At 40.7% G+C, this 25,521-nt stretch overlaps 1 protein-coding gene across 10 annotated transcripts in view; it reads left to right on the top strand.

The window, feature by feature from the left end:
• LOC121520131 (adhesion G protein-coupled receptor L2-like) overlaps positions 1–25,521 on the top strand; it is a 145,305-nt gene that overhangs the window by 55,299 nt on the left and 64,485 nt on the right. For 6 of the 10 annotated variants that reach the window (XM_041803419.1, XM_041803425.1, XM_041803421.1 and 3 more), the window contains exons 3-6: positions 6,703–6,916; positions 13,696–13,805; positions 17,987–18,001; positions 19,190–19,990. In XM_041803419.1, coding sequence (XP_041659353.1) covers positions 6,703–6,916; positions 13,696–13,805; positions 17,987–18,001; positions 19,190–19,990 — 1,140 coding nt within the window. The remainder of the gene's footprint in view (positions 1–6,702; positions 6,917–13,695; positions 13,806–17,986; positions 18,002–19,189; positions 19,991–25,521) is intronic. The other 4 variants (XM_041803427.1, XM_041803422.1, XM_041803424.1 and 1 more) reach the window with 1 other exon arrangement.

Genomic DNA, 25,521 nt, shown 5'->3' with positions numbered 1-25,521 from the left:
AATCGTCATTTAGCTCTCAGCAAGAAAGTTAACTTGGTTATAATTGTAATAGTTTATATTCATTTATTTTGTTTCTTTTCTTTGTCAGTTGTGTTTCCTATTCTTTAGATGTTTTATGGTATTGTTAGCACAAACCAGTGGTTATACTGCCTGAAAAAAACTGGATTACCCCTGATATTCTTACTTCTCATCTAAAAGAGAAAACATGCATGCCTGCATCTGAAGTGATGGGATCTAGATGTCTTTAAATGGACCCACCTGATGAGTTAAGCAGCAGCAGCAGGGACTGTCACGCTTAGCCACAGCAATATGACAAATCCTTACCCCTAAACCCCTTCAACGAGACATGTATCAACATGGAGCAAGTGGTTCGCTCCTCCTTCTAGCTGTTTTTTTTTAAGTCGAGGGGGAATTCAAGAGGGGCATTAAAGACAAAGGCTGTGGCCATGAATACAAATAGTTGCTTTGGAATTTGAGGTGGTAACACTGAATTCATGAAAGAGAAAAAAGATATGAGTCAGAGCACTTCGTGTAACCACAAATGGACTCAGTTCTTTATTGCCAGTTTCTATTTCAGAATCCTCATATCGGAATCAAGAGTGTCTGATAGCCGTTGTCTGGGAAATGCGGGTGTAGCCTCGGGGTTTGTGGTCTTGTCTGACACTGTCTTTAGAAACAATTCCCAGCAAGGTGGACTGGAGCGCAGACTAAAGTGTCATGGGAAATGGTGCCATATGTCCAACTAGATTTTCACTGTTTCAACGCATTTCGACAGTTGAAATGAAACAGGAGCCATCATGGCGTGGCGTGGTGTGGTGTGGAGTTCCCAGGGTCTGTATTTGAAAAGTGGGTGTTATTTTGCAAATCCCAAATCTCCTTCCTCATCCTATCTTGTTCCCATGTGTCTCTCGCTTTTGATGGGTGGTCATGTGCAGAATTTGTGAGCTTGTGTCACACATTTTTGGCAGCGACACTGGATGCTTTACAAATATAGTGGCGTGAAAATGGAAGATTTTAGTGCTTCCTTAGTGAGTGGTAAGCTGAATTAGTTTCCTGAAGTATTTAGTTTGTCGCTTTGCAGGCATGAGAATGGACAGTGAATGTGTACTTCTGTTTTATTTGATGCATGAAAGGCTTACCCCAGTGGCCTCTTGTGTTTTATTTCTCTCTTGGCTAATTTTATTCCTTGGCTGGGGCTCAAAATGTTCTCCTGCACAGATTAGAAATACTGCAGTGAAGAACAATGAAGCTGGAAAAAGGAGGCAAACTATTGATGGGTCTTTGTACCCTCAAATTAAAAATTCAGATATGTTTTTTGTCCAAGTTTATGAATTTGCATTGAAAATCCATAGTTCACCAGAGCAAAACATGCTGTATGACCACTCTGTCAGTCCGGATATTGGATTACAGAGGCATCCCCTGGTGTTTGGAGGAAAGCTTGACTCTAAGATCTGCTCTTTCTTCCAGAGATGTTGGCTACCAGCAATATCAGGAATGAAACAACCTAAAAAGACAAACAATCTTGAAGTACTCCTGCTGTGTCCACGGTTGGGGCACTCTTATTTGACTAAAGGCTACACCCTCCTTTATGCTGCAGAAAAGCGTCCCTGTCAAACCCAAGCCCAGAACAATGGGGGCCAGCCTCAGGGAAACAGGGCCATTTGCATGCAGCTGTTTGCCGTTTCCAGGACCACAAAGGCCAATCAAAGGAACCTTAATGGAGGATGACAAGCGTCAACCAACGCTTTTGCTCTCTGTCTGTGCCAGCTATCGCCACTCTGGCTACCCCCAAAAAATGGCCCACTTTTTTCCTTTATTTCTGACTGATCAAACATTCCTCCAGTTCTTTCTCCCACCATCTGAAGCTCTGACTCATAGGCCGTTTTAAGGTGAAAGGTTGCTCTCTACTGAGCTCGTGAGGGGATATTTTGGTATTTTTGAAGTTGGATTGTACAAGGTTCTTGGGAGTAGTAATGGCATTAGTCCTATTGATTTCAGTGTTGCCCCTACATACAGGACATGTTTGGGAAACTGGGCTATACAGCGCTACAGATGGTTATAGTTGCTCCAAGTAGTTTAGAGACTTTAAGGTAAAATTGACCTAAAAAACTATGATGGCTCAAATTTACACCAAATTCAAAATGTTTGAATCATTTTCAAACACTGTGTGTTCTTCTGCCACAGCAGTTTGGGGCTATGGTCTTCATCAAAGACAACATCAACAAACTTAAAACTAAAATGAGCAATTTTGACTCGACTATCTCTCACTTTCTGAAGATAAAATGAAGAAACTTACCCGAACTAGAAGAGCTGAATGGAAACTGATCATCAGATTAAGTTTATGTCTGTTGCTTTATTCTTGTAATGGCACACAATAAGACAAGCTACAGTTTGCATTTTATGTTTACTTTATGAAAATCTGTGTGTCATCTGTTGAAGTGGAAACTGAGCTGAAATTTTCTAGTTTTGTCTGTTGCTCCTGTTGAAGCCCACAGACCCAAACAGCTGATCAGATCTGCTGTGGCGGAAGATCACATAGCCAAAGCTTGTAATGCAAAATAGTGCCAAACACAGATCCTTTCTGGGTGAAAAATAAAATTCTTACATTTTTAGATATAATTTACAATTTATCCAACAAGGTTTTGGGGTCATTTTTACCTTAAACTTGGTAAACTACTTGGAACAACTGTACCCATCTGTCACACTGGATAACCTAGCTTCCCCAAGTGCTTCATGCTTAAAGTCCCTTTTTACTGATAAGCAAATCTGTATTTTAAGTTTGTTGTATGGCAGGCCACTGTGTTATGAACCACCAAGTAAAATTTAGGTCATGAAAAACATTTCTAGGTTTATAAAATTAAGTTTCAAAATCATGAAAAATGAGGCAGTAAAATCTGCTCCAGGATAGTGTGGGCATGTCTGTTGAATGAGCTGAAGCCACTCCCACTCATGAGAAATATAATCCTTTCAGTTTTAAAAAATGTTCCTAATCAGAGACGCTGCCTGGTTCTGTGCCAGAACAGAGACAGAAGTTGAGGATTGAATTTACTGTTTTCTGGCACAAATCTCTCTGTTTTGATATTTTTAGTGACCAGTAGGCCAACGTAGCTGATAGATTTGGGGAATTTATTTCACAGTGATCAAAACGCTCTGTGATTTTACATTGTTGTAGCGTTAGTGGGGTGGGGTAATTCCCATCATGACTGGTAAAGTTATGTGCTCCTAAATTTTTCCTTCTCAAATGACACCAAGCCAGTACTTTCTGTCTAAATCTAAAATTCAGTCACACATAGATGTCAGGGTTTTCACATGTTAACAGCAACCTTATTCTAACATGTCTTGTTTGTAGAGACACAAAGTTTGGATTTCACTTTACAGGGTATTCAAAGGGGCAAAGCACACTGAAATCTCTGGAGGCTAATGCCACAACCAAGTACCTTATACAACCCAACTTCAAAAATACCAAGACATCCCAATAAGAGCCAACAGAAAAGATAAACCCCTACATGTAATTTGATTTGGCAATTACAGCAACCAAATGCAAAAAACCTCCATTATCTTTTGGTTTCATCTCTGGGGATTTTAAAAGCCAGTTAGCGAAACTCTGCGGATGGCTTCGTACGCACCCATCTGAGCCACAGTGCCACTTCCAATTTTAAGGGTGTTGATAGAAAACAAAATATGTAATATGAGGTGGGGGGATTGTTGCCAGTGAATTATAGGCTGTCAACTGGAGAAGAATAAAAATCTCTAACATATTGAGGAGCGGTCTCTGCTCATGCTCTGCTCTGTGGAGCTCAATAGACGGCTTAGCAGGCAGGTCAGGGGGAGGAATCTGAAAAGCTACTTTCCTCGCAGTCACTCACTGACCAGAATGCTTGATAAGGCTGCATGTCAACAAGGCCAGCAAAAGGGATCACAGCCAATTATAGCTAAGTCGGAGTGGTTACCATGGCGATTTGACTAAATGCTCTATATAAAGAATTATTCAATTCCCTCACTGATTGTGTAATTTAATGTTAATCTGTGGTACAGACAACAAGAGAGCTGCCCGTTCCTCTTTCCTTCCTTTTACACACACTCAGGGACTGTGTTATGGATTTCTTCCTGCAGTCTTCTTGACACCGTTTTCCCTGCAGCTGGTGCCCTTCTGTCGCAGTCTTCAACTTCTGCAAAGTCGAGCAGTCAAACAAAGCACAGAACGTAAGATGAAAAGCTTTTCATACCTCCCTAAGACACTGACATTTGTGCACACAAACAAACCTCCTCTCTTTCCAAAATCTTGCAAAACTTGTTTAAACCGAGAAAAATCAACAGAGAAGAATACCTACAGCCAGGGAGCTTTGTTGTCACAAGGTTTTTTGCTTTCTTTGCTGGGTTTAAATTCTGAGATCTTAAGCAACATTCAGCTAAGGCAACCTTAAATATTTTCTCTTGAATGTTCCTCCTACAGAGAGAGGGAGAAGAAAAAACTCCCTTATATATGTTTTAACATTTAAGACAGATTTGTCATTACTCGCCCTATTACAAGTTGACAAGACAGTCATTAATGAGACAGGGACTCTCTGCAGTTTGGTGAAGAAGCAATTTGTTCTTAAGGCCGCCACTGCAGTCTTGGTACTCCCCCTAATTGATGTACTGTTAGCCTATGACCAGAGAGATCTATACAGGCGAGGAAGGAGGAAGAGGGGGCCGGAGAGAGGCACAGGCCTAATCAATCGCGAGGCCTGTGCTGACAGCAGCGCGCCATCATGTCACAGTGCTTTGATAGATGGGCAGAGTCGCCAGCGGACATCCAGGGAGAAGGAGTTTGCAGATGGCGTATGGTGTGTGGCGTGTGTCCGAGCGGGTGTTTTTGAGCCTAAAAATGGCGTCTCCGCTCAGGGTTTTAAAACCCCATGAAATGTACTCTTTTCTCTGCTCTCTGTGATAAACCCGTCACTTCTTCCATGAGCAATGGCAGGCGGGACAATCATTAGTCCACACTGTAAAGCCGGCGACTTCACTCTGGGTTTTATCATCCACCATTCTGGACAGGTTTTCTGAAAGGCTCGGGTAATTGTAGTGGTTATTGGAATGGATGGAGTGACCCCACAGCCCTCCACTTATGGTTGAGCTGCACTGACGTCTCCTAATGAGGTGATAAACAGTCCAGCTAAGCAGAATCTACTGGCCATTAGATAGATCATGGTATTATAATGAAACGTCTAGTGGACGAATGCCAGAGAATTTATACCATTAGTTTCATATTTTGTTTCACTGCTACCACTTCTAGTGCCTGCAGAAGTCGCTCTCCTAATACGCCATAAATTGAACATTATACTCTCAGCAGTGTATGTTTCACAGATGTCTGTGTGTGTTTTCCTTCTCTGTTTGCTAGTGTGACATGTGCCGAGTGACATAGAATATCATTATGAGTGAGCCAGGCACAGCGGGCTGAAATGACTAGCAGACATGTGGGTCGAGTTTTTTTTCCCTCTTCTTTTCAGGGTTGGAATTTCAAGCCGGAATCACTTCAACTCTGAGAAGTTCAAACAATGCTAATTGCATCAGGCCCTGACTGTCAAAAGTGTGAGGATAATTAGAGTGAGGGGGAAAAGTGAACCCAGGGTGGTAAGTGTTAGTACATGACAATGCTCACAAGCCAATGGGAGCACGGAAAAAAGGTAACAGGCTGCAAAGAGGGCTAATTAGACGAGAGCGGCGCAGAAAATACAAATGGTTGCTGCCCCCTCAGGGACCCACTATTGCTGAAAACAACAGCGATTATTGACAGTTCATGCAGCGCTCTGCTTGCACTTCTTAAATGGAACACATTTGCATGTGCTACTTAGATTTTTCCTAATTGTTTTCTCAGAATTGCAGACAGTTACATTTATTCCCACTTTGGATCATTCTAACCTCAGATAATGGATTTCTTTGCCTTTCTTTAGTCATTTTATTGCTTTCTCTGTCTTTGCAAATCTCCATATCTGTACTGTTCCATGCTTTTTGCGACATGACATTTTGCTGAATAGAAAAAGGAAAAAGGAAACGCAGAGGAGTAACCTATGTCATTGTAATTTGCTGAAAAGGGGAGGAGGGGGCCAGATTTGGGTGAAACAGTTAATTTTCCCCAAAAGTGGAGCTATTTGGCTACACTCCCATCTGCTCCGCTCCATGTATAGATTTTTCCTCCTGTGTGGACTCCAGACTCTTCGATCGTCGACGCTGTAAAATGGATTATATTACACTCCATTCTGCCGGGATTCTGTCTTTTTCCTCTTTCTGGCTTTACAGTGCAAGTAAAGCAAAAGAAACAAACGAGGGGGCTTGGTATGACTGTAAAAAAGAAAACATTCACAGTGCAGGCAGGTTTGGCGCAGAGGTGGACCTTCTGTCTAGGTGGACGCTTTTCTGATGCTCTGTAGCCTTTAGTGTTTGCTCAAGAATTTATGAGGTTACCATTGGTCTCCAATGACTTAGATTAGAAGCTTTAGCCAACATCCAAGACCACAGAGAGATGGAGAAATGAATTGCTTCGTCTCTGTATCGCGTGTAACAGCCCGTCTGTTTAAAACTGCGGTAAACATTGGACTGCTGTTGCCTATTTATTTTGTACCAGTGGAGTTTTAACCACAAGATGTGTGGTCCTATTGTATTGAAGCAACGTTCCTTTAAATCTATTATTTTCCTGATGTTTCTTCTCTCTTTGTGTCACAGGGTTCAGCCGGGCTGCCTTGCCTTTCGGGCTGGTCAGGAGAGAGCTCTCATGCGAGGGATATGCAATTGATCTCCGCTGCCCGGGGAGTGATGTCATTATGATCGAGACGGCCAACTACGGCCGCACCGATGACAAGATCTGTGACGCTGACCCATTCCAGATGGAGAACGTCAACTGCTACCTCCCCGATGCCTACAAGATTATATCACAAAGGTAAAAACTCTAGGGAGAGCAGGGCTCTGATTTCACAAACATGCCCAGGAGCTGGGGAGGCCTCTTTTCCCCCCTCTGAGCTAACCTTTCTGCACTCATGCAAAATGATCTTCCTGTTTGTGTAGCCACCTACAACCTGGAAAATTAATTAACATTTCACACCTTTTTTTCAAACATTTTTCTCTCCTCTCATCAGATTGCATTGGTGGCATTTTTGAGATTCAGAAAAACTGGGGCGCAGATTAATTCTTGACAGGCAGGAATTGACATCCGAGCTCTTCACACCAGCTGCGCGTTGTTGCTGCTGTTTGAGTCATAATCAGCGTAGCTCCGAGAGACTGCGAGTCACATGAACACCCTCTTAATTCCCTATCTTGAACATTGGAGCTTGCTTTTGTTCAAACACTTGTACTAGTTTGAAGTGGCTTTGCCTCAGGTAGTGAGCGATGCCCATCATCGTGCCTTTCATCCCGGTTCCCCTCTCTCACAGGAGGCTGCTCCGCTGTCAAACGACGGCACAGCAACACTTCAGCTTGACTGCTGCTTACCCCTAGAGGTGTGTGTATTTTTAAAGGGCACTGGATGAACTGTTCATAAATAATAAGCAACACAGTTAATCTTCTAATGCACTGCGCTGTCCTAACAAGGCCCCCTTTAAGCTACACCATCGCCCACCATTTTACACCTCTGGGGTTTCCCCCCTCGCTTCACTCGCTGCTTTATTTACTCTCATGAGACACAGAATATCTCAGGGATAGATCAGTCTACCCGTCTTACTCCGTCTTTCTAAATTTACAGCCTCACACTCATACAGTAACACAGCTGCTGACAGTGTCCATGCCCTTTGGTTCGACTGCAACTCGCTACATTGTATACCACATCTGTTGACAAGTCAGCCTCTCACTCGCTAGAGCTGCACTTCAAACTTATCTCCATCCGAGATTCCCTGGAGGGAGCGTGCAAGCGGAGAGCTTTGAGAAGACTCTCTGCACCACAAGCCCTTAACCAGAATAATTCTAATGAATCAGATCAGAGGAAAAAGACTCCTGACCGTAATTAAGGCTGATGTGCTAACCAGGGATGTTAAAGCAGTCACAAAGCTTTGGAGACTCTGATCATCCCTCTTTCAGTGTGCGGCAAAATTAAAGAAAAAACAAGCAGGATATTTAAAGTGCTTCACATCAAGACAGAACGTGCTTTCAGTAATGGGGAGATTAACTAGAGGCAATAGAATGGCGGACAGATAAACAAAGATTGAGAAGATAGAAACAGTGGAACGTCTGCAGCACAGAGCTGCAGAATGTCGGTAAGAAATAGTGACAAAAAGTATTAATCAGCAGCAAAACAAAAAGGCAGAAATCAAAAAGGCTTCATTCTTGACACCCAAGTGTTTTGTCATGCAGAAATGTTTGACAAAAAAAGTGTCTGAATGAAAAATGTATGAAGCAACTGCTGGAATCTCAGGTTACCAGGGCTGTTTACTATTCAGGGGATTGTTTCCTCAGAGATGTAGTGTAAATAGACGGTATGTCTGACCCTTCCCTCTGCCGACTCTTGTGTCTCCACCTCTCTTTGGTTTCTACTTGTGTACATACAAAAAAACTTCTTGTACACAGGAAAATAATATAAATACGCTTCTACACTGGGTTGCATTTTCTTTTTTTTTCAGCGGCGGTACATTCTGTGACCCGTTGAAACTAACAGAGTCAATCTTTCGCGTGGTCAGAGGTTCAGCTCTTACAGAGAAAGAAAGCAAAGTCTTTTTCATCAGGCTGTGCTCTGCGCGAGATCACATGCAGCGAGTTCAGTAGCAGTTTAAGATAGAAGTCCAAATGCTTAGCAACAACATCTCCCTTTCTCGAAAGCAGTGGCATCAAAATAGCATTACAACAAATGAAAAAGTGGGTTCTTTAATTCTGGAAAAAAAAAACATATATCCTCAAGTTAATGAGAAATGGTCACTTGTAGTGACAAATGTGCAAAGAAACATCAACACCAGAAAGAACTTGGGTTCAATAACAGATCACATGTAATGGTTTTACAGCTAAAAGCTTTGACAAAGTGATGGCACTTTAAAAGTTCAGACAAAAACAAGTTGGTGGAAAAACTAGAGTAAAAAAGAGCCAAAAATGTGGCTATGTCCTCTGAAGATGGTGAAGACCACATACTGTAGGGCTAAAACCAAGAGTTTATGGATTTACAGTGCCTATAGAAAGTATTCACCCCTTTGGGTGTTTTACCTTTTATTGATTTTATGAAAGAGGGGGTATTATACTTTTCCAATTTTTAAAACATAAATATAAAGTCACAATGATGGGTGTCTATACTTCATGTGTGCAAATTTTCAAACCGCAAGATAAATGTATGTGGCAGAAATATTGGAATTAGAGTGTAAACTGATGAAAACGGTTCATTGGGAATCTCTCTGAGATCATCCCCAGACGAGATTTTGTTGGAGCGAACAGGGAGTGAACTGATGAGGTCATCGCAATAAGATCTCCTGACTGGTTCGTCTGTGCTGCCGGCAAAGCGGAACAGACCGCCCCCACAAGGCCTATTAGCTATTTAGCCATTTAGTAACACAGTAACATTTACCTAACAGATATGTCCCGCTCTATCCTTCGCTGCTGCTGGTGGTTTTCTTCCCCCTCTCTCTTCAAACTATCAATGTCAGACTCCGGGTCTAACACGTATGGACGTATATCAAAATTCGCCATATTTTACTCAGTCAGACTGGTTCATTCAAAGTTTACAAATACTAGCATAGCAAATTAGCCACATTGGAGGGGACAGGCACGAAAACGAAGCGTTTCAGACAGAGGTTAAAATAAGTGTTTTTCAGGATGCCAGTTTGAGAAACATGAGGAGTTTTTTGAGCTGTAAACCATGTGAAGCTACTACGTGGGTATCAGAGAGATGTGTTAAGCCTTGAAAAAAAGGCATAATACCCCCACTTTAATCAATCATGGTCAATATTATTTGGCTTTTTAGACAAACAAAACAAAACACTTATGTGATGTCAAAGTAAAGACAGATTTTTAAAAGTATTTATCCCCTATGAAGTGACAGACCTAATTCAACAAAGGTCTATCCATTTGGTGCTACTAGTTTCACAATTAGTGAAATGGGGTTACCTGAGTGCAGTGAATGTGTCTCAATAGACTGGTTAATCAGTATTCCTGGCTACCATTACACCACGAAGACAAAAGAACACTCCAAGCAACTCAGAGAAAAGGTTATTGAAAAGTTTAGGCCAGGTGTTGGATACAAAAAAAATACAAAGCACTGAACATCTCCTAGAGTTCAGTTAAATCCATCATCAAGAAATGAAAGTAATACGGCACATGTGTAAATTTGCCTAGATCAGACTGTCCTCACAAACTGAATGACTGTGCAAGAAGGAGACTAGTGATAGAGACCACCAAGACACTTATGACTACTCTGAAGGAGTTACAAGCTTCAGCAGCTGAGATGGGAGAGACTCTTTATACAGCTGTTGCTTTGGTTCTTCACCAGTAAAACTACATGGGACAGATAAAGCCACTGTTGAAGAAAACTCACATTAAATCTCGACTAGAGGTCACCCAAAGGCATGTGGGAGACTCCATGGTCAAGTGAAAGAGAGTTCTTTGGTCTGATGAGAAAATGATGCTGTTTGGCCATCAGACAAGACACTATGTTTGGCAGAGACCAAAAACTGCACATCACCACAAACACACCATCCCCACTGTGAAGCACGATAGTGGCAGCATCACCCTGTGTGAATGCTTCTCAGCAGCCAGTCTTGAAATGCTTGAGAAGGAAGAGCGTAAAATGAATGCGGCAACATACAGTACAGGAAAATCCTGAGGACGGTCTTATTCAGTCTGCAAGAAGAATACAGCTTGGGAGAAGCCCAGACCTCAATCCAATGGAGAATTTGTGGTTGGACTTGAAAAGGGCTGTTCCCCATGCAATCTGACAGAGCTTGAGCAGTGTTTCAAAAAAAGAATGGAGTAAAATTTGTGTCTAGATTTGCAAGCCTGATTGAGACCTATCCACACAGACTCAGTGCTGTTTGCAGCCAAAGGTGCATCTACTAAATACTGACTGAAGGGGTGAAATGTCGGTAGACACCTATTTCCCCTTACATATTTCTTATTTAATTGTCATTGCTTTATAGAAATGCATTTTTCACTTTGACATTAAAGAGTGTTTTTGTAATTATTTGTCAAAAAGCCAAATTATGTTGACCATTATTGATTTAGAATATTAGTAAAAGGGTAAAACATCGAAGGGGGTAAAAACCTTTTCATAGGCACTGCATCATCAGGTGGATGGCTACATGTCACAAAAATGCCAATGCCATTTCCTTTATTCTTGATGTGAAGACAACTGTTTGTAAAGCACAGTTTGTATAATAATTAGAGAGGTGATACAAGTCAGTTTTGTATTAAGAGCTTGTTATAATGCAATCAGTGTAATGGGGATGTATGCTCAGCTAATCATATTTAAATTTCCTTGTTCCAGGTTTAAAAGGATGTTAATCCTGTGAGGGAATTTTGGATTATCTTAGTCTTTTCACCTCCTGCAGACAAACCATCTCTTAGCCTCAGTCATTGTATCAAACAGTATTTATAAATGCCCTCTTTTTAGTCAAGGGCTGGTGTGTGAACAGGAGCCATACAGCCAAAGAATTACCATGGCATGCAGCTTAAGTTACGTAGTGCTGAAATCAAGTGACCAAAGAGGGGTCTGAGTGCAGACAACCACTGTGAGACACCACCTCTGGCAGGATAAAAGTGACATATTTTGCTATCTAAGAAGTATTTACACTAACAGTGGCGATTTAACGTTTTGTAGTTTGGTTTTGCAGGTCATGTTAGATGCTTTCTGTTTAAAAGGCTTGAAGTTTGTAATAAAAATGATAAATTTCACTTTGCGTGTCTTTACCCACCCCACCCTAACCCTAACCAGGAGTGTAATTTGATTTTATTTTGAATGTTTTTTGTATATTTCTGTCCTGACAGTGGCTGTGTCTGACAGTTGCGGTCTGAAGAGGCAGGCATGTGAGAGTGGTGGTCTTCAGTCAGACTATCTTGGACCAGGGCACTCTGTGGAGGTGGAACAGACACCATTCTCCCTGTTGAAAGTTATTATACTGTCAGATCAGCTTTGAAACTATTGTGTTAAGTTGGATAAGTTGGATTATTGCTTTAAGTGACTGTAATAATAACAGTAGCCTCTAAGGGTATTATATGTTAATCTTCTTCTATAATCAGTGATCCACTAGGGATCAACCAGTAAGCAGCCTTTTAATATAGCAGCTGGTGAGAAGAGAGAAAATCGTAATATGTACATTTTAAAAAGTATGCTTTTTTAATCTAAAGCTGCAAACAAGCTGTAGCTGGGATTAACATGAAGAGGGTTTTTCAGTATTTTAAACCTGTTCATAAGCACATACCTCAATCAAAGTTCTGTCTCTTATTTGTGAGGAGCGTCAGTCAGTCTTATAAAGTGTAAACACTGTGTAATTACAGTGAATCTGCTGCTAGTAGCCTCAGTGACCCTTCTCCCCCACAGCAAGCTCTTCCTGCAGAGAAGCCATAGAAGTGAATCTGTAAAGTGCAGCTGCCACCTTATTATCACTGATGTTGAAACCACCACTGATAATGCTTATGCTTTTACTACCTTAATAATGGACTCTGCACCTTTTTTTCATTCATATATGATGTTTAATATTCCATTAGTTTGAAGGAAAGTGTTTTGTTACAGTGATTTAGAGTGCAGCTTGAAAAGTAAAGTCTCTTTTTAGTTAATGTACATACATTTACCTTTTATTCATCGCTTTGACGCCCTGCTCGGGGAAAGCTGCAGAGTCAAGGTTTTGTGTGCTCGCTGGGTAGCACGATCCCATTTTGCAGCTACAGAGAGCCTGTTTAATTACTAATGCTTTTCTGAAAGTCAAGTCAGATGTTGAAATGTATGTCCGACTTGCATGACTGCCGCTGACCTTCTGAAATATTTATCTCAGGCTTGCAAATTGTTGAACGTCCTATTTTGGTGCCAATCTTCTCTTGTTTGCTTCTGTTACTGCTGACATTATTCTCAATCCCTCAACCTCAAGAGAGCTTGATTGAAGTGGAGCCAATTTCACCCTACACAGTATTTACACAAACGCCATCCTCTGCTTTGCTTTCCTTTTCTTCCCTTCTCCCACTTTACTTGAACTTTTTGGCGCTCCCAAAAAACATTTGCAAACACACGCTATCTTTATAATTCACACATCAGGCTGTCGATTCACAGAGGGACGGTATTTCTTACTGGAAGGCATATAGCTGCAGATAGACACCACACATTCAAATCGTGCTTGTTGCGCACATGCAGAGGACTGGGTCTGTTTCACTAGAGGCCACCATTCCAGTCCACTGCATGTCACCGCCACCTGTCGTGTGTGTTTTAATGAATGTCTTCCCTCTCAACAGCAGTATGAAGACGCTGTTAAAGGAGGGCCATCCCCAATTCTTAACATGCCATAACAGCTCTCTGTCTCTCTCTCTCTCACTGTTATTTATTTTCACATGAATTGAACTCTTCTTTAATGCTTGAATTCCTCCTTCTATTTGTCAAGGTTTTAATTAAAATGCACATGTGACAGTCCAGGCCGGGGATTTCGTCAATTTTCTAGCTGTAGCTGTAACGCTGAACTTTTCCCCCTCTGTGTTATTAATGTTGTCTTTGCCGAGTACTCTTGCTGTGGGTAGTCATGATGAAATCTCTGGTCAATCTCTTTTCTCTAGGTGCAACAACCGTACGCAGTGTGTGGTTGTCACTGGCTCTGATGTCTTTCCCGACCCATGCCCTGGCACCTACAAGTACTTAGAGGTCCAGTATGAGTGTGTTCCCTATAGTAAGTATCGCCATCCAAATCTCACACCCTTCTCTTATAATGTCTTTTAAAGTGTCTGTAGTCTAGACAGATGTGCCGTAACAGTGTTTGTTTTACAGACCATACAAATGATGCTTCAACTGGAAACTGGAAGTATATTCAAGGAGACTAGCTTTAATGATGACAGATTAAGTAGAAGCATTAAGTTTGGCAGGCATTTAAAGGGTCAGTTCACCAAAATGACATAAATAAATCTTCTCAATTACTTCTAGTGGAGTCCAGTCATAGGATAGTATGCCCAGGTTTTTAAAAAGCTGTCTTTAGAGAGCTGTGTCTCTTTCAGATCTTGTCCTCAGTTGGCAAAATACCTGGAAACATTGGGTGCAGATGCCAAAGACTCTTTTTACCTCATTGGACATGTTAATTCATGTTAATTCTGTAATTGCTTAAATAAAACTTCCAAGGTCTAATTTGCAACCAAGCCAGTGTCTGTACTCAGTTGTAAGTAGTCTAAGAGGAAAAAGTAACATCACACTAAAAAGCCTTTCAGTGTGAGAACGCCAGCTGCTTTAGTCATTCACCAGACTAAGTTTTATTCACAATATGCTAAGCCCATCAATGTTGTGGTTACGTGACAGGCTCTCTCATTTTAAGTGCAAGTATCTTATATAAAAAAGGTGTAAAAGTAAGTTCTGGAGCTGCAACAAATGGTTATTGCATCATTAAAATAATATGTCAAATAAATGTCAAAAAGTTTTGAAATGTGCTCACAAGAATTTCCCAAGTGACGACTTCACATTCCTTCTCTTGTCCAACAAAGTGATCCAAACAAAAAGAATCTCCATTTTTTTTATATAAATGAGAAAGAAAATCAGCAAATCTCTTCTCTAAGTAAGGTGTAACTAAAAAACATTTCACATCTAGTTTGATGGAAACAATTTATCAGCCATCCAAGTAGTCTCAATAATTTGTTCTTATTTGACAAAGTGAACAATCACCAAGTCATAGAGGGTTTAATAGTTACCTTGGGATGTTGTATTTGAAGTACACTGTAAAACTGAAATAGTTGAAAATTCTCAAAATTTGGAAATAAATTGAGTATGTTGGGTTAAATTGACTTTTTTAAGGTTAAACTGCCCTGTGGAAACTTTACTACACTAACAAATTCTGTTGAGATTTAACTCAAAACTAAAGGCATTGTGGGAAAACTTTGCAGATTAAAGACTGATTGTCAAATAATTTGAGTACATTGACAAAAAAAAGACTGCGTAAACCTGAGAAATATGTTCAATCAATTCAGGAAAATAGAGCTAAAATAGCTATTTTGGAATTTTTAAGTTAACACGACTCATCTTTTTAACAACCTTCAGCTGTTTGGTCTTACAGTGTAAGGCTGCCGGCATGAATGCCTGAATAGCAGTTAACTTTGGTCCATAATTAATGCATTTATATTTTAAAATCACTTTTAATTGCATGCTTTATTATCTCTTTCTAAAAGAAATATACCACTGCTCCTTCATGTGTCATTTCACTTAAAAAAGACTCATGGACAAGTATAAGGTGATCCACACCTTGTGATATCAAACATTTACTTTTCTGTTTTCCCCCTATTTCTTTTCAGTTCATTAGAAGTTCCCCTTTCCATGGTCAAGTTAATGTTAATTAAGTCAATTAAGTTAATCTTCAATCTATGAAGCTCCTTAATATCTTTGTGAATAAAGCATTTGTGTATCCAAACAGAAAGTCAGTTAGCCTTAGTTTCAGACTGTATGCAAAATAACAAAAAACGTTTAAAATGCAAATAGTGGAATTTCATGATGGAACTAAAAAGGGACATTGCCCACAATTAACTAAAGAAATTCTGCAATTAATCACAATTAAAATTCTTAACCGTTTGTCAGCCCTAGTTTGAAGTGATGGCTACTTCAGATTGTACCAAATTGTGGGAAACTGTAATATTTTTAACGCCATTAATCACAGAAAGAAGAGAAATTCTTAATTTTTAGTAGTTATTAGTTTTTCAGGCCAATACTGATATTAATTATTAGTAGCTCATGAGACAGATTACTGATATTTGGTACTGAGATGTATTTATTATGATGTACAAAATTTACTTAATGTAGCTAAAGCAAAATTGTACAGAAAAAAACAGTAGCAACAAGAAAGAAGGATTTGATTTCATAAACTCACTGATTAATTGGCACCCACTACTGACTGGATATTACTCATGTGACATCTAGCCAATCAGACTGTGTTGTGTGCAGGAAATTTAATGAGGCTTTTTTTTACTATTTTTAGGAGCTTTTTTGCCTTTATTGGGGTGACAGGACTATGTGTAGAGTAGGGAACAAGGACGAGAAAGTCGGGGAGAGACATTCGATGAAAGAGCCAAAGGCTGGACTTAAAGGCTGGACTGGAAGCTGTGGAGCATGCATAGAACACACAATCTAGTCTAGTCTGTTTGAGGTGTACTCATGCAGGAGTTAATTGACCCAACAGCATTATCTAGGTTTTGTTAGTCTGATTTTGAGAAATTCAATTTAGTGCAAATTCAGTCATGCTAACATGTTAGCATGCATTTTAAAGCTCTAGTTGCACTGACAAAATCACGACTTTTCTTAACGAACTGAGTGCCATTAAACCTTATCCTTTTTGGTGCAGGAATTGTGGTTCAATAGAAAGAAAAGTAAATTTGTGGTTTGATGTCTGTATTGCTCTCAAAAAGTCATCTTCTAACAAGTCAAATAGAAAAATCTCCAGAAACATCTTCTCTGTAGCAACAACCTGTGTTTTTGTGATCAGCTTTTTACCACAGAAATAGACCCTAATATGGGTCATTTCGCTGTTGTGAATACAAAAAGAAAAGGTTCCATTCATCTCTGTTGTATTTGGGCAGTGAAAGAAATCTCAGAGGTGAACGTTTCCAAACCTGGGCAATAAAACTGAAACTATCTGCATGACTAGATTCCACTTGAGGGAAACTGAGAAAATAAATTTCCTTGCAATTTGGTTCAACAGACCCTTCAAAGGTCTTTAATAACTACTTTTGGGTAATGTGTCCTTTACTGCAGTAAAGTTTTATACAGTTTGGTGTGTCCGTTCACCTTCTGTGGAAACACATTACAGAGAATGCTGGGTAAAACAGTGATAAAGTGGTGGAAATACTAAACAGTGTGAGATTATTTTGCCTTTTTCAAGGCTCTGTTTTAGTATTTCTCTGTGAAAATGGTTGAATTTGATGTAGCGCATAATTTCTAAACTCAGCTCTTTTTAAAATTTGTGTGATTTAGGTAATCTACCTTTGAAGGATGTTTCAGAGTCATTTATAAGAGCACCTTAAGGCTTTATCCTTGTCTGTGACAGTACTTAGTATTTAAATTGATGAATTGTAAACACTTTCAGAAATATTCACCTCTTTTTTTCTCCTTTCAAACAGACTTCCCTTTCACCCTCTGCCCCTCGCCCCCCTTGACTAACCTCTTTGCTCTCATTTTTAAAAAACTTCAATCTTTCACATATTGTCTCCAGCGTCTCTCCCCCCTCCGCCCTAGTGAACGCAGCTTCGACAGTCCTGTAAAGAAACTCCATATTAGGCCGACTGTTCATCAGTCATCCCATGTGCTGTTGCTCTTCTTGGCTCATTTAAGAGTTTGGTCTGTAACATTAGCACCGTGTCATGTTTTTCGTGTGTGGGCGAGTGAGCTTGGGATGAAGATTTGATTTGTGTTTATAAAGTTTGAACAAATTCCACCCTCAGTCAATACATGCCAAAAATAACTCATGTGCTGTTTCTCTAAGACTGTTATCCATCTAAATATGAGCAGGAGGTTTTGATTTCTTCTGCCACTTAGGAGAAGCATTTTTAGAGGGATTATTCTGATTTCACAGTGGCCGGTGCATTATTTTGTTGGCAGTTAAGCACGGTAGAAATGAAAAGTTTAATGTCCTGGAAAGCATGGCACATAGCTTGTCTCCAGCCATAACTCGTCTGTTTTTATATCCTAGGATGAGAGACCGTTTCACTAACAAACATTCTTTTCCCCCTCACTCTCTTGCTCTTCTTTCCAAAGCAGCTCCTGTGGTTCATCTCATGGTCATATCCTCCGACTAATTCTTCTCTTTGTACCTGGTAGTTGACTCATGATAACCTTTCTCTCCCTTTTGCACTCTTTTTTTGCTTTCTTTTCCAATGCCTGAAATAGAAGTGGAGCAAAAAGGTAAATGAGTGGTCTGGTCCTCCCCCTCCCCCCCTTCTATGGCTCCTTGTTTCTGTGGTGTTGAGTAGAGCTCCCCTCACGTCTCCCTCCCCTCCCTCCCCCTTCCTGATTGCCTCTCCTGTCAAACGCTAAACCCCCATAGGAGGATTGTTTGCACCCATGGAGTCCAAATGAATTTCCAAACAGAATTTGAAATGACATCCTCGATCATTGAATGTAGATTTTTTTTTTTTTTCTGTGCGATGTGAAAGAAAACACCAACTGTTGGGTGTTGATTTGTTCCAGCGACTCTTGCCTAGCACTGTATTAACCCTTGAGTAATACATAAACAGTACCTTCTTATTTGGCACAGTCGTGGTTTGCTTGGCCCAACTTTTGCTGCACGTGATGTAAAATAGCAGTGATGGCTGAGTGAGATTGGCACAGACTGAAAAAAGAGAAAAGTTTGAAAGGAAAACAAGAATTCACTGTGTCCTTTTTAATCCAAAACCAATTAATTTGAAGCGTCTAAACAGGAACACTGCCATGGCCTCCCTCCCTCATCCATCAGTGGTTACTTTTGTCTTCTGCCACTGAAGTAGTGAAAACCCTTCACCACTGTTGTTTCGATGAGTTCCCCTCCAACCTCCACTTTCATTTTATCTCTGCTTTGCTGCCGCCCACATCATCGACAACCTGTCGTTCACTCTTACCACAAGATGTGAAGTTTGTACCCTGTCATTTTGGTTCACGACCTCGGTATGCATGTGCAGTGTTCATATACCCTCCTCTTCATGTGGCATCTGACGTCAAAGACAGGCTGGTATTAAAAAAAAGAAACAAATTGTGACTTCTCTTCTTCTTCCATTCCCCCTGTCTTTCATTTGCAGGTTTTTTCTTTTCTTTTGGTCACATTTTTATTTGTTTTGTCCCTGTAAGGATGTAGCAGCAGACCCTTGAGATGCAAGTCCTCTTACATTTTTACATTCTGAATAAACCATTGACACATTCATTTACTTTCCTTTCCCTATTCACGAGCAATAGTACAAAAGCACTAGTTAAAAAATTCCTCCAAATTCACAGTCCCTGATCTTTTTGTCCTGCTCTTGAGTTGTACAGCAGCGAGAATAAAGAGTGTGTAATGAGTCACCTCAGTTTGAAATATTTTTCTCTTATTGTGTTTTCTCTCACTCCTTTCTCTGTCACTAGTTTTCATTTGTCCCGGGACTCTGAAGGGTGTAGGAGATGCCACCTTCCTGTTTGAGGCAGAGCAGCAAGCAGGGTCATGGTGCAAAGACCCACTACAGGCCGGTGACAAAGTCTTCTTCATGCCCTGGACGCCATACCGCACTGACACCCTCATCGAGTACGCCTCACTGGAGGACTTCAAAAATGGCCGTCAGACGACCACCTATAAACTGCCACACCGTGTTGACGGGACAGGCTTTGTGGCGTATGATGGCGCCATCTTCTTCAATAAGGAGCGTACTAGAAACATTGTAAAATTTGATCTTCGCACTCGCATCAAAAGCGGCGAGGCAATTGTTAATAATGCCAACTATCATGACACATCACCTTACCGCTGGGGAGGTAAGACAGACATCGATCTGGCGGTGGACGAGAGGGGCTTGTGGGTGATATACGCAACAGAACAGAACAATGGGCGCATTGTGGTGAGCCAGCTCAACCCGTACACCCTCCGCTTCGAAGCCACATGGGAGACGGCGTATGACAAACGCTCTGCCTCAAACGCCTTTATGGTGTGCGGTGTGCTCCATGTGGTGCGATCGACCTACGAGGAGAACGAAAGCGAGGCCAGCAGGAGCCAAATCGATTACATTTACAACACCAAGCTGAGCCAGGGCGAGTACACCGACATCCTGTTTCCCAATCAGTACCAGTACATCACCGCTGTGGATTACAACCCAAGGGACAACCAGCTTTACGTGTGGAATAACTTTTACATCCTTCGCTACGACCTGGACTTTGGCCCGCCAGATCCTGCTGAAGGTGAGAGCTGCTCCACTTCATTATTAATTGTGTAATTCAGCTGTTGTTTGGTTGCAGCGTGCGTGGTGGGTCACAGATGGCTGCCTTTTAATTTTGGATGCGATTCAGGTGCGATAAAGAAAAAAGGGGTTGTGTTAGTCTTGGGGAAAGGGCTCATTTACAGACAGAAATTACAGATTCACCTTGGAATGAGGGATAGCCCCCTGTGGGAGTGCACAGCTTCAAAATTCTGTTTCTTTATTACCATGAGGAGAGTGGAGGCACTCTCTTCAGCTGACTTTGGGACCTTATCATATTCTGTAATCTATGGCCCTATCAAAAACCATAATATGTATTTTTTTCCTCTATGAGAAATACACAGTAAATCAAAACAGTAAAAACTGGTTAAAAAAAGACTTGTGTACTTAGGAATCAAAATAGCTAATATAAAGCGTTCTCATCATTGTACCCAATTTGGTAACCAACCCTTAATCTGCAGAGTTTTCCCAGAATGCCTCTGGACATTGTGCTTTTGGGATACAAGGCAAAGAAACTGTTTAATTTTTTTCTGATGGTGCCTGTCATTTGGTAACTACTGTTAAGAACACTGTTAGACTGTTAAGAAGTTAACCACTTTTTCAGTGGAGCAAATTCAATAGTGCTGAATATAATGGGAGAGCATTCCTGCCTCAGAGTGCTTTTTTTCAGTCATTTTTAATTGTAGACATTCAAGTTAGCCCAAAGTCTCATTAATGTACTACCTTTAAAATGCATACATATAATACTGAGCTTTCCGTACTCTGCATTCATTTCATCCATATTTCATTTCCTCTTCAAAGTTTATGGATAGGGATCAAATGTTGCAATAACCCTGCCAAATGTTGGGGCAGTGTGAAGCAACGTGGCCTGAAGTTTCTATATTTTGCTGTATTTATTTTACCCTCTACCTCAACAGTTAGATTACTCAAAATTTTTTTAGGTTATCAGTTTACCCTTTGTAATTTTCTAAATTCTACTAACTTGTTTGGTTTTACAGTGTTTTGTGCTTAGCATGACAATGGTTACCTTCTCCTCCCTATCCTTGGATTCTAACTGGCGTTGCCATGGCTACCTCATCAACTTCACTGAGGCCTTTTTTCCAGATCAGGAGATAATTGTCCTTCAATCGTGGCATAATATTTCTCAAACTGCCATGCTGAAGTGTGTGAGAGAGTTATGTGCCACATGGTGAAACAGACAAGTGGAATAGCTAGGAGGAAAGATCAATTACAGTGAAGGATCTTGTCAGACTGTTAGGGGGGCTTAAATTAATCTGTGAAGTGTAGAGAGGTGACATACGTGTCATCAGGCAGGGACCTTCCATTATACTGATGATGGGCTTAATTACCTGACTGCAGCCACCTTACCACCACAGATCCTCGCTAAGTCGCCTGTTAGAAGCCGGGGAAATAAGGAGCTTGACCCTACTTCATGTCATATTAGAGGCTCTGGTTTGCCCTGGAGCACCCAGTCTGGATTAGGTTATGATTTTTAACTTCTGGATACCTGGGGAGGGGGTTACCAGAGGGGGAAATCTGATTCTTGACCTAAGCTGTTGAAGGGGAGCTTTACGTTGATGTCTCAATGGTGGCTGTGTGCTCCTGAACTCTGGCCTCTTGTCAACGCTCCTGTTTGTTTTCCTGCCGTTCCTCTGGAATCTCCCATGCATGATAACTTGACACCCAAGGGGGATTCGAGGGGGGGGCTTGCAGTTTGTGTCTGTTATGCTGAACAACCAAGTCTCAATTAAGAGTATGTTAGAGGAGATATGAAAAAATACTCCCAAGTTTAATGAGTTCTTCATGCATGCAAACTGCCTGCTTGACTGTTCACGTCCCGATGTATGTAAATGTAATTAACAGCTGAATTATCATAATTACCCTCCTTGTCTGTAAAGAGGCCAATGCAGAGGAGGAAAGTGGCCTTCACAGAGCATTTTCAATGAAGGGTTTAATGCTCTCTCTCAGCCACTGTAATGCCTCGGTAAACATAAATGCCACATAGGCTTCGTGTTGCTGCAGGAACATTGCATATAATCAAAGAATCCGACAGAATATAGTTGTTGATTTCCCTCATTATTCCACGTAGTCGCATTGGGATCCAATCAGAAATGCATCGTTGCAATAGAACTTGTCAGTTTGGGTCATTAAGTGTGTTTTATGCGAACATTTTCAAATGTTGCAAACTCAAGAGGCATCTCGAGATTCCACGAACGGCAGCAGTATGCTGAGCTCCGAGAACAGCACTCCAAAATAATTGGTTCTTGTTTATTAGGTTTTTCGGATCTACACCTTTAACTTCTTTACTGTGTAGCTATTAGGATTTACTGCTGCCCATGATATGGCGTTGAATTAAACAACCTATTCTTCAGGGTAATCTAATGGTGCTGAAATAATGTCTCTCTCTCCGAAAGTGAGGGGCACTTGAGGCGTAAAGGAAATTAATTGTGCCCATTAAGATTCATCGACCACAGAGTGAAGTTCGCTCTGACACCAAACCCAGTGTATTTCTCTGCTTTGTAGAACTCGTGTAACACAATGAGCGTCTGCGTCCTTTTCTGTCAGACGCATCAACCTTGCTGCAAAGCTCATCCCAGGGAAGGGCTGGAGTGCTGGCAGGATTAGGGGCTTGTATTAAGGGAGTTTTAGCAAGGTGATCAAAGCAGGAAATAATTGACCTCAGCATCTTGATGCTGCTATTTCCTTTACCTTGTGTAGATGTGTTGCAACATCCCAGGTTTTCTTCATTCCAGCCCTTGTTGAAGTGATTAGCTAAGATCATTCCCAGTATTGATCGTTCTGCTTATTGTTCCAAACAATTCACACGCATTTAAAGAAAATGTCTGTGTTCTGCTAATTCACTGCGATCACAAAACAGCAGAGATCAATACTTAGAGAGTCTGGCTCCTCTGAGGTCCCTTTAAAGAGGTGCATGCCAATAAGAAGCACACCTAAGTGCCCATTGTAACAAAACTTAGAGGGACAACTGTAATGCATGTGATGTACAAAGGCATTAACTGATTTCAATCCAATGAATTCAAAAAAACCCAATCAGTGGGACCGGCAGTTGCCGAGAGCATTTCAGGCTAACAGGGAGAGAAAGGAGAAAATTAATTTGTCTTTGAGGTAGCATTGATCTAATGCCTTAAAGACGAGAGGCATAAAATTAATGGCTTTGTCCGAAAGGCTTTGCCACTCAGCGTATTCTGCTAGCACAAGTGGGCTCTGTGTTGGATTGAAATGTCAAGGAAAACCACTGTATTGTATTTCAAAAGCAGTGTGATGGATATATCATCTCAAAGCTGCTTTTTAATTTTTCTTCTTCTTTTTTTTTTTGCTCAGCCATTTTGTGGATAAACCCATCTGTGCACCTCAGTGCACTTTAGTTTGCTTTTAAATCCCTGAAAGATGTCTCCAGGTGAGCCTTAAGACCAAGGACATTTATAGATGTATCATGCACTAAGCTTGTGTTCCACCCTCTGAAGCAACAGAAATAGAGGCTAAAGTGAAGGAGTCAGGAGATTTGCAAGAGCTCTAATTGTTCTGTGCTTTGCAGTGGATCAACAGCGACAGAATTATGGCAGAAAAAAGCATGTATATTATCAGGCACAGGCGACAGAGAGTTTAGAGCTTTTTCTGCTCTGAGCGTATTCCTGTCTCTGCGTATATCATCCTGCCTGCATGTGTGCATCTGCATTGTGAGCAGCTTTGCCACCTTTCTCTGACTCAGACCATCTAGTTGTGACTACACTGTGTCTGCTCAGCTTCAGGCCTCATAAATTATCCCATATGGACACAGGAAATGTCCAGCAGAGCTTTTTCTGTACACTGCTCTTTACAGAACGAGTGCCAATAAAGCAGCAAGCCTCGAAACAATTTCCCAAAAGCCTGAGTTTTCTTTGATTTAGCAGAAATAATGACATATTCTTCACAGCCTTGGATATGGTTGCACATGATTTGTCTTGTGGACCTTTACCTTTACACACCAAGCTGTGTGCTCTCATCGAGTAAGTTTGAATGAAGCAGAACAGCATGAGTGCATATAAACAGCCTAATGTAAAATTCATGTCATGTGGGATTCGTCTCTCTGTCATTAATTACCAGCACTGGCTCTAGGTAAAGAGGCAAAAAGACCAACTGTAGCACAGTTCATATCCTCTGAGACTGTCTTGTTATTAAGTCAAGCACGAATGCGCAACAGAAAAGACACATAAGAAGACACACAAAGTCACACCTTGTCGTACTCAGTGTTATATTGGGCATCATTAGTGTGGAAGCATAGCTTCAGCTGAAGTTCAGCCCTTCAGGAAATAAATGCATTTGATTTCTGTGAGAGAATAAAGAGTTTAAAACTACCTGTATGCCTGTAAAAATACAGTGCCTTTTAAAAGTATACAGCCCCTTAGATGGTTTACCCTTTTATTGATTTTATAAAGCAATCATAGTTGATATAATTCAGCTTTTGAGACAAAAAAATTCAAAAAAGCTTTTCAATGTAAAGGTGAAAACATTCTTACAAAGTAATGTCAAAGATCAAATAGGCGTGAAGTAAAGTAAGTTATTGCATATTCACCCCTCTTAAAAACAACTGACCTAATTCAACAGAGGTCCACCCAATTGGTTCCAATAGTCTTATAATTAGTGAAATGGGGATTACCTGAGAGCAGTGAATGTGTCTTAGTGATTGCAGTATAAAGACGTCAGTGTCTGGAAGGTCCAGTCACTGGTTAATCAGTATCCCTGGCTACCATTACACCATGTAGACAAAGGAACACTCCATGCATTTTTAGAGAAATGGTTATGGAAAAGTATAAGTTAGGGGATGGCTCTTTGGCCATCAGACAAGATGCCATGTTTGGCAGACAACAAAACACATCACCACAAACACACCATCTCCACTGTGAAGCACAGTGCTGGCAGCATCCCCCTGTGGAGATGCTTCACATACATTCACTGTGCTCAGGTGATCCCTATTTCAGTAATTGTGAGACTACTAGTACCAATTGGGTGGACCTCTGTTGAATTATTTCAGTCACTTTAAAGGGGGTGAATATTTATGCAGTCACTTATTTAACGTTACATATTTTTATTTAATTGACATTACTTTGTAGAAATCTGTTTTCACTTTGATGTTGGAGAGGTTTTTTTTTATTTTTATTGTTAAAAAAGTCAAATTAGCTATAATAATCATGGCTGGTTTATAAAATCAATGAAAGGGTAAAGCATCTAAGGATAGCATAGCCCTGGTTCTGTTGACGGAAAGTTAAAGGACCCACATTCTAAAAATTATCATTGCTGTTAATCCTTTGTTCAAGAATCATCTGGTTTTTGAGGAGACTTTACAATGTCGCCTAAGACAGTCTGGCTCAGTTTGCTTCTGTACGGTATGCAATTATTTGTGTTTCCAGTGTTAAAAGTTAGGAAAGATAGTAGACCTGTAGTGTCTTTTTTTGTTGTTTTTTTGTTTTTTGTTTTTTTAAATAAGCATCTGTTGGGTTACCAAGCATACCTATC

The sequence above is a fragment of the Cheilinus undulatus genome, linkage group 13 (assembly GCF_018320785.1).
Source record: "Cheilinus undulatus linkage group 13, ASM1832078v1, whole genome shotgun sequence".
NCBI classification, from domain to species: Eukaryota; Metazoa; Chordata; class Actinopteri; order Labriformes; family Labridae; genus Cheilinus; species Cheilinus undulatus.
Note: the sequence above shows the minus strand (reverse complement) of the source record. Positions and strands in the feature narration are given on the sequence as shown.